This window comes from Patella vulgata, chromosome 2, assembly GCF_932274485.2.
Source record: "Patella vulgata chromosome 2, xgPatVulg1.2, whole genome shotgun sequence".
NCBI classification, from domain to species: domain Eukaryota; kingdom Metazoa; phylum Mollusca; class Gastropoda; family Patellidae; genus Patella; species Patella vulgata.
Window position 1 is genome coordinate 15,819,117 of NC_065880.2, and position 14,368 is coordinate 15,833,484.

At 33.9% G+C, this 14,368-nt stretch overlaps 1 protein-coding gene across 4 annotated transcripts; it reads left to right on the forward strand.

Annotated features, from left to right (window-relative positions):
* The first annotated feature begins 172 nt into the window (after positions 1–172).
* LOC126810545 (uncharacterized) lies at positions 173–10,469 on the forward strand. Of its 4 annotated transcripts, none has more exons than XM_050535676.2 (7): positions 173–277; positions 2,639–2,878; positions 3,842–3,923; positions 4,787–4,932; positions 6,111–6,251; positions 7,457–7,633; positions 9,551–10,469. In XM_050535676.2, the coding sequence occupies exons 2-7, from the start codon at positions 2,650–2,652 to the stop codon at positions 9,994–9,996; spliced, it is 1,221 nt and encodes a 406-aa protein (XP_050391633.2). In that variant the 5' UTR covers positions 173–277; positions 2,639–2,649; the 3' UTR covers positions 9,997–10,469. The 4 variants fall into 4 exon arrangements, with proteins under 4 accessions (XP_050391633.2, XP_050391634.2, XP_050391632.2 ...); XM_050535677.2 differs by having other exon boundaries at positions 173–267; XM_050535675.2 differs by lacking the exon at positions 173–277 and adding an exon at positions 620–830.
* The last annotated feature ends 3,899 nt before the right edge of the window (positions 10,470–14,368 follow it).

The window sequence follows — 14,368 nt, forward strand, 5'->3', positions numbered from 1 at the left end:
TTGTGACTGTTCTCTTGCATGTATTTTCATATCTAATACAAAATAAAATTAATTAAAGTCAAAATAAACAACTAATTTGATAACTGAAGTGACCTTGAATGAAGAAAAACAAACTTTAGCAAAATATCCAATACGGTTGAAGGGAGACAACTCTGATATTATTCAGGCAGGTACCCGTCGAAATATAATTGATATTGCAACCAACACGTAGACGTATTATCAGTCAGTATTTTTGAATACTGAGGGTTTAACAAACAAAAAGTCAAGGTATCAGTTAGTAAGTGTATTATTTCCATTTCAGATCTGTAAAATAGCCTATTGAAGTGGCAATATTATTATCAATGACAATACCGGGTTAGGCCGAGGCCTACCACTAGTACCTGAGTGGCAGTATCATTGGCTGAATATGAACTTCTTCATAAAGTTTAAAAAAATGGGTGTGACGTCAAACATGAATTCCTAGTTATCAAGAGGCTGGATTAAGAAAGTGCATGATTAGGGATGCAGAAAATTGGGACATTTTAAAAAAATTTTTGTCAATATCAAGACTGGTAGAACTGGTTCTTTTAAGGGCTCAATCCACTCTTGTTGTAACTGAATAATATGTCCCAATCTTTATTCTGGTCAACAAATTGTACTATTTTAGAATATTTCAATTAATTGATGAAACAAATTTCATCTTAACACACCTTATTTAAAATTTTTGAAAAAATCAACATAATGGTTTGAAACGTCTAACGTAAACCTTTTCAAATGAAACTTCGATTTAAAAATATTTTCGAACCCTCTGGACAAGGAAAATAGGATGTAATGGATAATTTACACAACAGGTAGGACACTTAAACATCTAGTACTTAGATAGAGATATTATTTATGTGCTAAAAGTTAGGCCCTACCGACCTGCGTCGAATTTATCTTTCATTTTGAAAATTATAGAAAACATTGTCCTCAATCGTTTTAAATATCATTTGTGTGAAAATAATCTCCAAGAAAAATTTCATTCAGCATACAAAAAATGGCACAGTATGGAATCTGCCTTACTTCGTGTTCACAATGATATCGTATGCACCTTGGATCAGAAGAAACCGGTGTCGCTAGTTTTATTGGACTTGAGTGCGGCATTTGATACGATAGATCAATCAATCCTACTCGGGAGACTTGAAACTCGATACGGTATATTCGTAGTCGCACTGAAGTCCTATCTGAGTGGAAGACAGCAGAGTATTGTTATTGACGCATATTGATCAATGCCTAAAGTTTTTGATTTTGGTGTTCCCCAGGGATCCGTATATTGGAACCGATTTTGTTCACAGCATACACTGCACCAATTGGAGATATCATCCGTGAGATGGGTCTTAATTACCACCTCTTTAAGGATGATACCCAGTTATAAACTTGATCCTTCACCAGATACCACTACATCAGAACTTGAAGCATGCATTGAACGAATTAGAATCTGAATGCACTGCATTTTTTTAAATTAAACGATGACAAAACAGAAAATATAATAATCTGGAATAAAAAGATCATTGACAGCAACCATGTGACTATTGGAAGCACAGCCATAACCCCATCCAACTGTGTCAGGAATCTTGGTGTGTTCTTTGACTCGTCCTTCGATATGAAAACCCATGTATCCAGGCTGTGCAAAAAGGCGAACTTTCACGTGTATAACATTGATGCCACTAAAATGTTAATAAATACTTTTGTTATGTCATCTTTCGATTATTGTAATTCATTATTGTATTCTCTTCCTAAAACTCTTGTAAGTCAGCTACAGAAAATCCAAAATAAAGCAGCTCAAATTGTATCTCCCACCAAACTTTCTGACCATATTAGCAGAACAGTAGGACGTTAAACCCATTTCATTTCATTTGATTTCTGACCATATTACGCCTGTTCTGAAACAGTTACATTGGCTACCAGTTAATCAACGCATCATTTTCAAAATTAATACAATCACTTTCAACTGTTTAAACAATCCTTTGGCACTATCCTATTTATCAGATTTGATTAAACAATATGTACCTTCTAGTTCCTTCTATTCATCTCATAAAAACAAACTTGTATGTCCAGTACAAAAGTCAAAATTTGGCAAGAGAGCTTTTGCATACGCAGCACCAAAAGAATGAAACTTGGCTATATTTAAACAATGTCTAAAACCCCTGTTTTTTACCCAAATTTTTGAACTATAATTTAAATGCTTCACTTTCCATTTGTATATTGTAACTCCTTTGTATTCAATTGAGTCAACTGGCGTGGTTTCGATTCCCGGGTTGTACGTGACAAGGAGTGGGGTCGTCTGTCCAACCTCGTGGGTTTTCTCCGGGTCCTCCAGTTTCCTCCCACTGCTAAAGACCTGTACACGCAAGCAAATTATTGAAATAAAATTGATCCATGTGTTGGTCCCAAAATTACCTGGTTTGTGTCGAGTGGATGTTAAACCCCATTTCTCACTCTCTCATATCTTAAAAATAGAACTATTCCGACAGTCATTCTGTTAATGACTTTAATGACATTGTAATTTACAACAATGGGCAGTCATTTGGTTGGAATTCCAGCGCTATATAAGATGATTATTATTATTATTACTGGGAAACCTGTCTATTATGTTTTAAGGGTGTTTATTACATTTCAGTTGGATATAAAATGTCAGGAAAAATCAAACTCCTGATATTTTTATTCTTAATAATACTGCTATTTCTTCTACGAGCTATTACCAATATGATTGATTTGAAAGTTAATAACCAAAGTACAGCAAAGCTAAAATCTTCATCATCATATGATTCAGAATTTGTTGTTTTACCCCAAAGTATGATATCACCACGAAAAGCATATTGTATTGATGGTTCTCCACCTGCATATAATATAAAACTCAGTAAGTATGAATAACTGTTCATTGTAAAATATATATCCCAAGAAAAAAGACAACTCATCCCAACTTTAAAAGAAAAAAACACTCATCCCAAAATAAGTTTGTTTGGTCTTCAAAGAAATCGATTGTATTAAAACATTTATAACTAGCACTTATATTTGTTGGAATGAGTTGTCTTATATCTCTACTCATGTTTGAAAGTTGGGATGAGTTGTCTTTTATTTTGGGATGAGTTGTCTTCTAACTTGGTATTAGTTGTCTTCTAACTTGGGATGAGTTGTCTTATATTGGGATGAGTTGACTTGGGATGAGTTGTCTTTGGGATAAGTTATCTGTATACCGATTTTACTATGATTTGTATACCGATTTAATGTAGGGTACACTTGTAAAATGATGTAATTTGTAAACCTAACTAATTTAGCACATAAATTTATTTTAAATTTTCAAATATTTAACTTTATGTATATAATGCTAGTTCAAGTTAATTAGAATGAGCTTTTATGGCAAATAAATAAAATATGAATGTGTGGACGTAGTCTCGCATTTTAAAATTGCAAACTTATATTAAACATACATTATGCAAGAGCTAAATCTGCCTATTGCAGGTCTTTCTTTAGACCTGATATGTTATGTAAACTATTAATTAGACATTTATTAACTATACAAGACCATAATCAACTCTCGATGGCATCGGATACTTGAGATTTTAAATAGATTAGAACGGTTTGCCATTTAAATATTTAATTTAAAAATGGGAAAGTGAGGCTAAGCCGTGAATATATCAGTGCCCTGGTATACCACTATCAACACATATTGTCAAAACTACTAACAGCGATAATTTGGTTCAGAATGAAGTAATTGGAATGAAATTTTCAATATTCTCTTTTTTTTATCATCTATTTTTGAATTATTATAGCAAGAATGACCAACTCTTTATTAAACTCTTAACTAATGCATCTTTAAAAGGCCAAGTGTCAACAATGAAGAAATGGATCCTACATTTAGAAAGTGGTGCATGGTGTAGTTCTGTCCGTGCTTGTGAGTCAAGGTACCAGTATAATTTTTATTGTAGACCAACCTTTCATCCACAGAAATTAAATAGGCTTAAGATTAGTGTTTAAAAGGGCTAAATCGCTAATATTTGGGACCTAGAAATTGACACAAACGGGTCGCAACACATATAATAATGTAATATGAATGTATATAAACTGATTTACATTCAATCATTTCAGTTTTTGCTGTAATTTCTAATCAGTTATGTTTGGTGAAATACGCCAGAAGTCTCAATCGAATTTAAATCTCTAGCGTCTGGTTATTCCATTGTACACCGTGTATTTATTGCACATGCTTTCCAGATAAGAATATGTCGTCACCGTTTGACGTGACTTGTGGAATATGTCTAGCCTCTTTCTTTGAGTCCCTTGTTACAAATGGCACCAAAACACATTATGGTAAAATGTTTATTTTGTCTTAAATATTGGATATCAGAAGTCCATCTTTTCCTGGTAAGATTACAACATCAATGTTGATTTCAATTGACAAATAATTCGTCGAAGACTTGGAGTGATATTTAATTATACTTAGCTACTTTAAAACCACTATGGCTGAAACAGAAGTGGCTGAAATGTTGTACATTCAATTTTTATGTACCTGCCAATCTAATGATATGTGGCCTTCCATTAACAATTTTTGTAGACAACCAAACCGTATGAATTTATTGACTGATTTGAATGAAATTTGCAGGGTTGTACTATTACAACATTAAGGTGTGCCCTATTTTAATTTATTAGATAGATATTGCCTTTTGCAAATTTGTGAGATACAGAATTTGTTTTAATTACTTATGTCGTTTTGATTATAAAATAATGTCATTTGCATTACATCATATGCATTTTTTCTGTGTAATTTCAGAAGTAAAACACGTCTTGGTTCCTCAAAGTTTGAAGCTAAAACCAGAAGACTTGAAGGTTTAATGTCTTCTAATCCTAAAATAAATCCTGATTTTTATCAGTGGAACATTGTGGAATTTCTCTATTGTGATGGATCTTCTTTTTTGGGTTTGTTCATTACTTTAACATACTATCAATACAGTATTACAAATCGATTAGAAATATCAGAATGTACAATACAATATCAAGTCAGTATTTCCTTCATTCTACAAGTTCAACAATACCAGTTCTAAAGATCCATTTCAGTTATATACTTTTACAGGGGGTTGGATGGCCGAATGGTTAACATGTGCATGCTGTATTATAAGGCCTGTCATTGAGTCAACTGGCATGGTTTCGAATCCCCGGTTGTACGTGACAAGGAGAACTGAGAAGGGTTTCCTCCTACTGCTAAAGACCCCTACGCGCAAGCGAATTATTGAAATAAAAAAAATTTAAAACCATATGTTAGTCCCGAAGTGACCTAGTTTGTGTCGAGTGGACGTTAAACAATATTTCTCTCTCTCTCTCTCTATATATATATATATATACACTTTTACCCCTGGTGATATTTATTTTAGCATTCAAATGTACAATGGGCATTCTATATAACGCTACAGAATAAAGTGGCATCCATCAAAGACTTAAACAAACCATCTCCACTATAAAAGCATGCATTTGGAAATATATTTAGCCATGCAGATGTACAGTTTGTCAGCAATAGATTGTCTGCTAGTAGCACACTCATATAGTAGACAAAACGTCATGGACAATCTTCACGGCTGTATTATTTACCACAAATTAATGACTTTAAACATACATTATGCAAGAGCTAAATCTGCCAATTGCAGGTCTTTCTTTAGGCCTGAAATGTTATCTAAATTATTAATTAAACATTAATTAACTTACCCAGACCATAATCAACTCTCGATGGCATCGCTAGCCTGCGATATATTTACTGGATTATGACCCCATTTGCTGCTCGACTTCCATTCATAATTTAATCATGAAATGGATGATCGAGACTATGTTTTTTATTCTACAGACTTTAGTAATGATGATTGAGGCTAGGCCGAAATTTCAATCGCTTAATTCCCGGTTCATAGTGGATCAATTTGACTTAAATTTTCAGCAAATTGCCTTTACATTATCTAGTTTTTAACTATTATAGTGAGAACTGCCAGCTCTTTATGTGATCTCCCATAATGTATCTTTAAATAATCCTTGGTGTATGCAGCCACTACATGCCTTTGGTTTTTACATGAAGTACATGATGATACATAATACATAATGACATGTTTTTACAGGTAATCTCAGTAAACCAATAAATTATCATGGTAAAGAACTGTATTTGAGTGGTGCTGTTATTTTTGAGATTATTGTAGAACATTTATTAAAGAATACTAATATAGGGATGGCAGATTTGGTACTGTTGACAGGTTCTTCAGGTTAGTAACGGGTAGTTAAACATACATTATACAAGAGCTAAATCTACCTATTGCAGGTCTTTTTTTAGGCCTGAAATGTTTTCTAAATTATTAATTAGACATTAATTAACTTATCCAGACCATAATTAACTCTCGATGGCATCGCTAGCCTGCGATGTTTATTGGATTTGGTTCCGATTTACTGTTCAACTCCCATTCATAATATAATCATTAAATGGATAATCAAGACTATGTTTTTTATCCTACCAACTTTAGCAATGATGATCGAGGCTAGGCCGAAAATTCAATCTTTAAAATCTTGTTCATAGTGGATCATATTTTCAGCAAACCCCCTTTACATTATCTAGTTGTAACTATTATAGTGAGAACTGCCAGCTCTTTATCTAATCTCCAATAATGTATCTTTAAGTTTTTATAGATGGTTACCTCGCAAAAAGCTTTAACTTCTTCTGGCAAATTTGAGATTTAAGTAAATGAGACTACAGGTACTTCAATCTGATTTTACTCAATTATCTCATTCAATAAAAAAAAACAGTTTAAGTTTGTTATTGCAAAGCACTTCCAAATGTTTTTCATGCTGCCTGAAAAAGAGGCATTTAAAATTCACTATTCTTCTTCAATGTACTTGATTACAAATTGGTCATTGAAATGCAGTATTAACATATTATTATGTAAACATAAATACTAATACATGTACATACCTTGTCTACTGAAATGGGTGTTCGTTTCCATATGCTGTTCCCAATGTAAACAAGCCCACCAGTCACCACCATCTTTGCGTTTCTAAGTGATGGGCCGGTTCTTAATCCAATTGAATCTGAGTCAGGAGATTATTTAGCTTTGTATTTTGATTTTGTTCCTTAATTAAATGTAAAATAATCAATCTGAGCTCATATTAGTCAGGAGATTATTTAGCTTTGATATTTTGATATTTTCCCATAATTAAATGTTAAATAATCAATCTGAGCACATATTAGAGTAGATAAAGCTGTGATTAATTTGATATTTTACGAAAAATGCAAACCAATAAATTATCATGCTAAAGATCTGTATTAACATGGTGCTGCTATTTTCGAGATTATTGTAGAATTTGATATTTTACGAAAAAAACAAATTTACTTTAGATAACACTTGAGGTTTTGTTTTTGGAAAATGATCCCATGGATGCTAGGTATTGATACCCTCCAGTTTATTGTATATTACAGCAGGTGGACTGGCATCTTTAATTCACGCTGATCATCTACGACAAACTTTACCTAAAACAGTGACGACAGTAAAGAATGTAGTTGATGGTAGTTTATTCCTTGACCAAAAGTCAACTACAGATGAACATTTGATGAAAAATATGCTGAAAGAGACATTTGAACTTCATAATATTAAAGGTGAATTATTTGTTGTAGCAAATAAGATGTTTCTTTAGGTGCGATTGATCAAAAAAATTGAATGTTATTGATTATTTGCACGTTTGTCTAAATCTGTTATCAATTATCATCACTACTTGGACTTTCTATCCTAGTAAAAAAATATTGTAAATGTTATATTTGAAATTCTAAAATATACCCATTCTACCTGTGGTCTACCAGACGGGCTATAATTCCACAATCTGTGCAGGGTAGAAATTAATGGGTTTGAATTTCTGTGTTTTTTTAATTTTTTTTTAAGTCTTTCCAGATTACCCATGTTTCCAAATGACTATATTATTATTATTATTATTGTTCGATTTATATAGCGCTTCATTACACGTGAAGTGTTTCTAAGCGCATATCACCAACGTATACTACAAACACACAGAAACAATCAAAATCAGGAAAACATAATTAAACACAGCTGCCTGTTAGGCGCTATTATTCAAAGGTTTATATCAACAAATCAACCGGCTAATCTCTATATTGAACTCAGTCGAGGTATTACCTGATGAACACCTACACCTAGTAGAGTTCAAAAATAAAAACGAAGTTTAAAAGAATCAACTTCATTAACAAAAATTAAACAATCAAAAAACTAAACAAATAAATCAAATTCAAATAAAACAAAGAAAATGAAAAGAGCAGTTCATTACCATGCTACATTAACAAAATAAAGGAAGTCAACTTGTGAAAATTTTTTCAAAAAAATAAGAGCAAAGTAACACTAATAATATAGAAAGACACAAAGGTTTAAAGATTCTATTAAAGAATACATTATTGTTATGAGCAAAGTGCTATTTCTGTATTTATTGTGAAATTGATTATGTATAAACTCACTAGTCATCTGGAAATCTGGAAATGAAATGAAATGGGGTTTAACGTCCTACTGTTCTGCTCCTAACCTGGGCTATTGAAGACGGGCATACGCCATACAGTGTGCTATGAGGTAAATTTTGCCTGGGCAGCGGCGCTACGGCCTACTCTTATATTGAATTCCAACTGCCAAGGGATCTTTTACGTGCACGCCAATGTGTACACGGGACCTTGGTTTTTCGTCCCATCCGAACGACTAGACAGCTGTCCTTGTCAGGCCCTCCGTCCTGCATCACTGACAAGGGGAAACCACGCTGGAAAATCTGGATGAACTTTCTCTGCCAATGGAAATCTGGAAATATGACACTGCAAGTATAACATAATGAGAACATAACAATCTGATTAAAATACAGATCTATATTTAGTTTCGTTTTTTTATACTTTTGATGGCCTATACTACATGAAGATCTGACCAGTTGTACTGACAGGTCGTATCAGGTGTCGTACGAGCGGCTTTCAACCCTATGACATCAGACATTTGATTAACCAAATAGCGTTGATGTTTCTAGCAGGATACCCAGTCCCGTGCATCGCATGCCAAGAAGGTTTCATTGGTTAATCCCTCACTTCAACTAGAAACGCCGGTAATATAACAACTCTTCCAGATCCTAGTGTAGTAGGGGTGTTGGATGGCCGAATGGTTAGCGTGTAAGCATTGTGTCATAAGGTCTGTCATTGAGTCAACAGGTGTGGTTTTGATCACCCGGTTGTACGTGACAAGGAGTAGGGTCGCCTGTCCATATCCAACCTCGTGGGTTTTCTCTGGTTCCTCCGGTTTCCTCCCACTGTTAAAGATCCCTATGCGCAAGCGAATTATTAAAATACAATTAAGCCACATGTTAATCCCAAAATGACCTAGTTTGTGTTGAGTGGACGTTAAACTCAATTTCTCTCACTCTCCCCTAGTGTAGTAAAGACAAGTAAAACAAAATTTTGAACTATAGAAAACGAAACAAAATAGAATCTGTGTTTTAATCAGATTGGGAACATGAATTACAATGTTTTAAATCTTTATTTCAGATTCATTGATTTTGAGAAAATGCACAGATCAAAGAGCAGAAACAGATAAATGGCAATGTTTTATGCCTGAAGTATTTATGAAATATACACAAACACCCACCTTTTATTTCAATTCCTACTTTGACACATGGTATGGAAGATCCCCTTTAAAGTTGGGATGCTGGTTTTCAAACCTTCCATGCAGTTCAAAGGAAAACGATGTGACAAAAGACTTACAAACAGCATTAATGCAAGTAACACATAAGATTTTGGAAAAAGATAGTAATGGAATATTTTTAACCTCTTGTATATGCCACACAATCATGAATAATTATAGATTTGCCCGTGTAGTAAGTCAAGGTATTACTGGAAGTACAGCTTTGAAATGGTGGTTAAACAATGAACCAAGGGGGAAAAAAATAATTGATGTGTTAGAGAATCAAAACTCATGGAAAAATTGCTTTTGATTTATATTGTCAAAACTGTCGGACCATAACTTCCTGGATTATGGCCCCTGATTGAACAATAAAATGTGTTTTTAGCTTGTGGAACCCTCCAGAGGATAAAAATTTTGACCTCTTGAGGGTTCACAAGTACAATCGGGGACCATAATCCATGAAGTTACTCTCCAACATGTGCCAATATCGAAAGGAACCAAGATCTTTGGGATATTATAAACCTATATTTCAAGTTTCGTCAAAATTGGATAAAAATTGTGACCTGTAGAGGGTCCACAAATGTGAACAGATGACACAGGGGCGACAACATAATACGTATAAAAATTTATATACATTTGTGATAATAATGAAAACTATTGAAACACTGTATCTTACAACATGAGGATTACATCTACTAACCATCTTCATTAGCCCATGTTAGGAGCAGAATAGTAGGACGTTAAAGCTGAACTCTGATTACAAAACTACAGAAATAATTAAATAAAAAAAATGAACGCCCTAAATAATCGCCATACTTGTTTTCAAGTTGTAGAACAATCATGCCGATTGTAGGGCGTACAAAAACAGAGGCAGGCCATTCCCACATCCAGTTCACACCTTGTCAACCACACTGTCCACATCCGGCTAGCAATATTTCAGCTTACTGATTGACGTTTTTTCACTATCAGTTTACTGAAAATATTATTGCTACACAATTATTATGTCTGATCAGTCACATATTATTTTACTAATTAGACGAAATAAGTAAACCACGGTGTACTTTTGCTCTAAAAATATGAGAACAACTGCCTTACCCCAAACAATAACAATTCTACCAACACCAACAATTTTTTTCTTATTTCTTGAAATGTTTTGTATTATTATCAAGACTAGTATTATCGTTCCAAAATATATCCATAGCAGCAATAAAACTGTTTTTTCACTTCAAAATATTCACCATCTTGTGAAGTAGTTATGTCCCTTGATGTAATGTCAACAACATAGCATTGGTTGGTGTTCATAGATTTGTTATTGTTTCGGGTAAGCCAGTTGTTTCTTATTTTTAGAGCAAAAGTACACAGAGGTTTTACTTATTTCGTCTAATTAGTAAATATGATCAGATATAATAATTGTGTAGCAATAATACTTTCAGTAAACTGTTAGTGAAAAACCGTCAATCAGTCAGGAGGTCATTTGTAGTTGAAATATTGCTAGCCAGATGTGGACAGTGTGGTTAACAAGGCGTGAACTGGATGTAGGCGTGGTCTGCCTCTGTTTTTATACGCCGTACAATCCTCATGATTGTTCTACAACTTGAAAACAAGTATAGCGATTATTTAGGATGTTGATTTTTTTTATTTAATTATTTCTGTAGTTTTGAAATCGAAGTTCAGCTTTAAACCCCATTTCATTTCACATCTAGTAAATTCACCGAGAGTGAGAGTTATTTTGTTAATACACAGTACACTGGAGAATATTAAGATATTATATTAAACAATGTATATTTTGATCATGATCCATTGTCCCCAATTCGGACTAGTTCCCTAAAACTATGCAATAGTCTTGGCCAATAAGGATATTATTTTTAAAACTGTATGACAGACTATAATGGTAAATCTTGAATTGGTTTTTAACTGATTGGGATGAGTAGTATCGGTTTTCCATGTTCTACGACCATCTATTACAAAATGTGGGTGTATCTTGTATGGCAACCATTTGTTAATACATTTACTAATGTTTTATCATATTATCTGTGTATAACAAAAGTTTTTTTTAATTTTGTTAATATTTAACATGGTATTTTGAGTGACGCCTGTATCACTATATGGCCTTATGGTTGTTTATTGCTTACAATGACTGTGTAGTTTCTGTGTACAGGTTTCTCTTATGGGTTTTGTTTGTGTGTGGGGAGGTCTTCATGTACTTATTGTTATAATCTGTTTTAAGATATGAACAAAATTTGTTGAGTTTGATAGATAATTTATTTACTGATATTTTTAATTTATATTTTTAATACATTTATTACTGCTTTATCATATGATCTGTATATAAGAAAAGTTGTTTCATTTTGTTAATATTTTACACACTTTTTTGAGTAAAGCTGGCTGCGTCCCAGGATCCATTCACTTGTTATTTATTGATTGTATTGTCTTTGTACAGTAGTTTGTGTGTCCATGGGTTTGTCTTATGGGTTTTGTTGTGAATGTGATGTTGTCCTTCTGCATTGTAATCATGTGTTTGGTATTTTTGGAGTAAATTTAATGGTTTTCGATGCATATTATTACATCAGATGGACATCCAGAGGCATAATATAGGCAGGGTTGTGCAAAGGATGTGATATTTTTTAAACATTCCTAATAATGATCTGTTTTAAAATATATACTGGGTATTAATTTAATGGGGGCTCTTTTGATAGTATTTCTTAAAATATTTTTTTTTTAACATGCCAATATGTTAATCCTTGAAAAGATACCTGGTATAATTTAGTGAATAAAACTGATTAAAACTTATTGTAACATTTTTCAAAGCCCCTAACTATCTGAAGATCTACAGATATTTCATGTGGAGTTGGCCATAAGTCTCTATATTCCACCATCCATATTACAATTACAATACTGCCTGTATAACCATGTTTAAATACTTTCTAAAGTTGTAGTGGTAAGTGATTGCCATGATTGTCATGTCATTCCTGCAATTGTAGAGTGAAATTCCTTAGATGAGTATCATAAACCTATAATAAAATCTAGCCTTCATTTCCAAACAATTTAATATTTTGATTTGAAACTCAAGACAAGATAAAGAGGCTATTTTGTCACTTTCTGGTTTTTGATTTGCATACTGTACTTAATCCTGTGAAATCTGGGAGCATGCTACTGGGACTGCTCCTTTAATACTTAAATTTTACTTATATCTCTTCTGGCGTGTGTCAAAGATAACCTCACAAAGTGTGGGATATGCCCACACAGCAGCTTTGTCTTGAAGAAAAGATTGTAGCCTCTATCACTTTCACAAGCAATTCCGAAAAGGGGACATAACTTTGGAAAAGAATGGGCCGCAATGCTGAATATCATATGGGTTCAAACTATATGCTCTATCAGGTTCACAGGTTTTCGGAAAAGTTTGACAAAAGCAATAGCTTTAAGTTTCAGAAATGTCTGATTAAAACTCTGTCCTCTATCGTGCTGACATGCATTACAAGCAAATCCAATGTGGATAGGTTTTGGCAAAAAGGGGAATATCTCTAAAAATATTACTCCGATTTTGACACAAAAACTGTGTAGCCTCTAGAGCACTGGCAAGAAAGTGTGGATGGACGGAGGCTATAACAATATAAGTTTAAAGGGCTACTATTTCCCTGTGCTCATGGCCCTTGGTACATGTATGTCAACTCTCCATAGGACCATCCATCACACATAAGCGGAGATCTCTTGGTCTTGACCCAGCAATGGGTGATAGATGGCCCTATAAAAAGTTGACATACCAAGGGCCATCAGCACAAAGACAACTTTGTAGAATTGTTTGCCCTTTAAACAATTTTGAAGTTTATTCCTGGGCCCAGGTGCTAAGACATAGAAATTCTCGATTATGGGTGATAGTGGGCCCTGTAAGAACTGACGTGTACCATACTTTGTAGAAATGGCGGCCCCTTTAAACTTAGATTCTTGGATGAACAAAATTTGAAGATTAGTCATCTATTGCTGCATGGGCTCAGGGGCTAAGACCCAGGAATTCAGTGATAGTGGGCCCTATGGAGAGCTGACATACCAAGGACCTTAACCACAGAGATAACTTAGGGAAATGGCTGTCCTTTAAACTTAGGTTCAGGGATGAAAAAATTAGAAGTTCAGCCATCTATTGCTGGACCCAGGGGCTAAGACCCAGAGGTTCACGCCTAGGGAGAGCTGACATACCAAGGGCCATCAACACAGAAATGACCACCGTTTAAACTTAGGTTCTGGGATGAAAGAAATCGAATTTGTGAGATACTAACGTTTTGCTAGAGATAATAACTGATACTAGCTAGTTTGACTCAGTCTGGAGTTATTTTCAAAGGCCGAAAGGGTTGAAATAGCAGACGTCTCGTCTAGTCCATATTTTATCAAAAAACATTCAATAGAAATATGCCCTACCGCCAAATTTGGTTGAAATGTATAAATAAGTCCAAGAGTAGAGCCCAGTTAGCTAATATAGTGATCTTAATCCGTGTTGAGTAGGGCACAGCAAAAGCCTTTTGTTGAAATTTTATAATCTTAAAGCGATAATTTCATATTTCCTAAGAAAGTCAAAACATAATTATTTCTATGTCTTTTGGCTTGCTCAATACGTTGTCAACTCACTATTATACGATCATAGGTATTATTCTCCCACTTAAAAATCCTTTGACCTCGGAAATAATAACACA

Bases quoted from the DNA above. Each gene is read 5' to 3' on its own strand.
- LOC126810545 (XM_050535676.2), top strand. From the start codon at position 2,650: ATGTCAGGAAAAATCAAACTCCTGATATTTTTATTCTTAATAATACTG. The intron at 3,924-4,786 runs GTACCAGTATAA...GTGTAATTTCAG, and splicing joins GTCCGTGCTTGTGAGTCAAG to AAGTAAAACACGTCTTGGTT. The intron at 7,634-9,550 runs GTGAATTATTTG...TCTTTATTTCAG, and splicing joins TGAACTTCATAATATTAAAG to ATTCATTGATTTTGAGAAAA.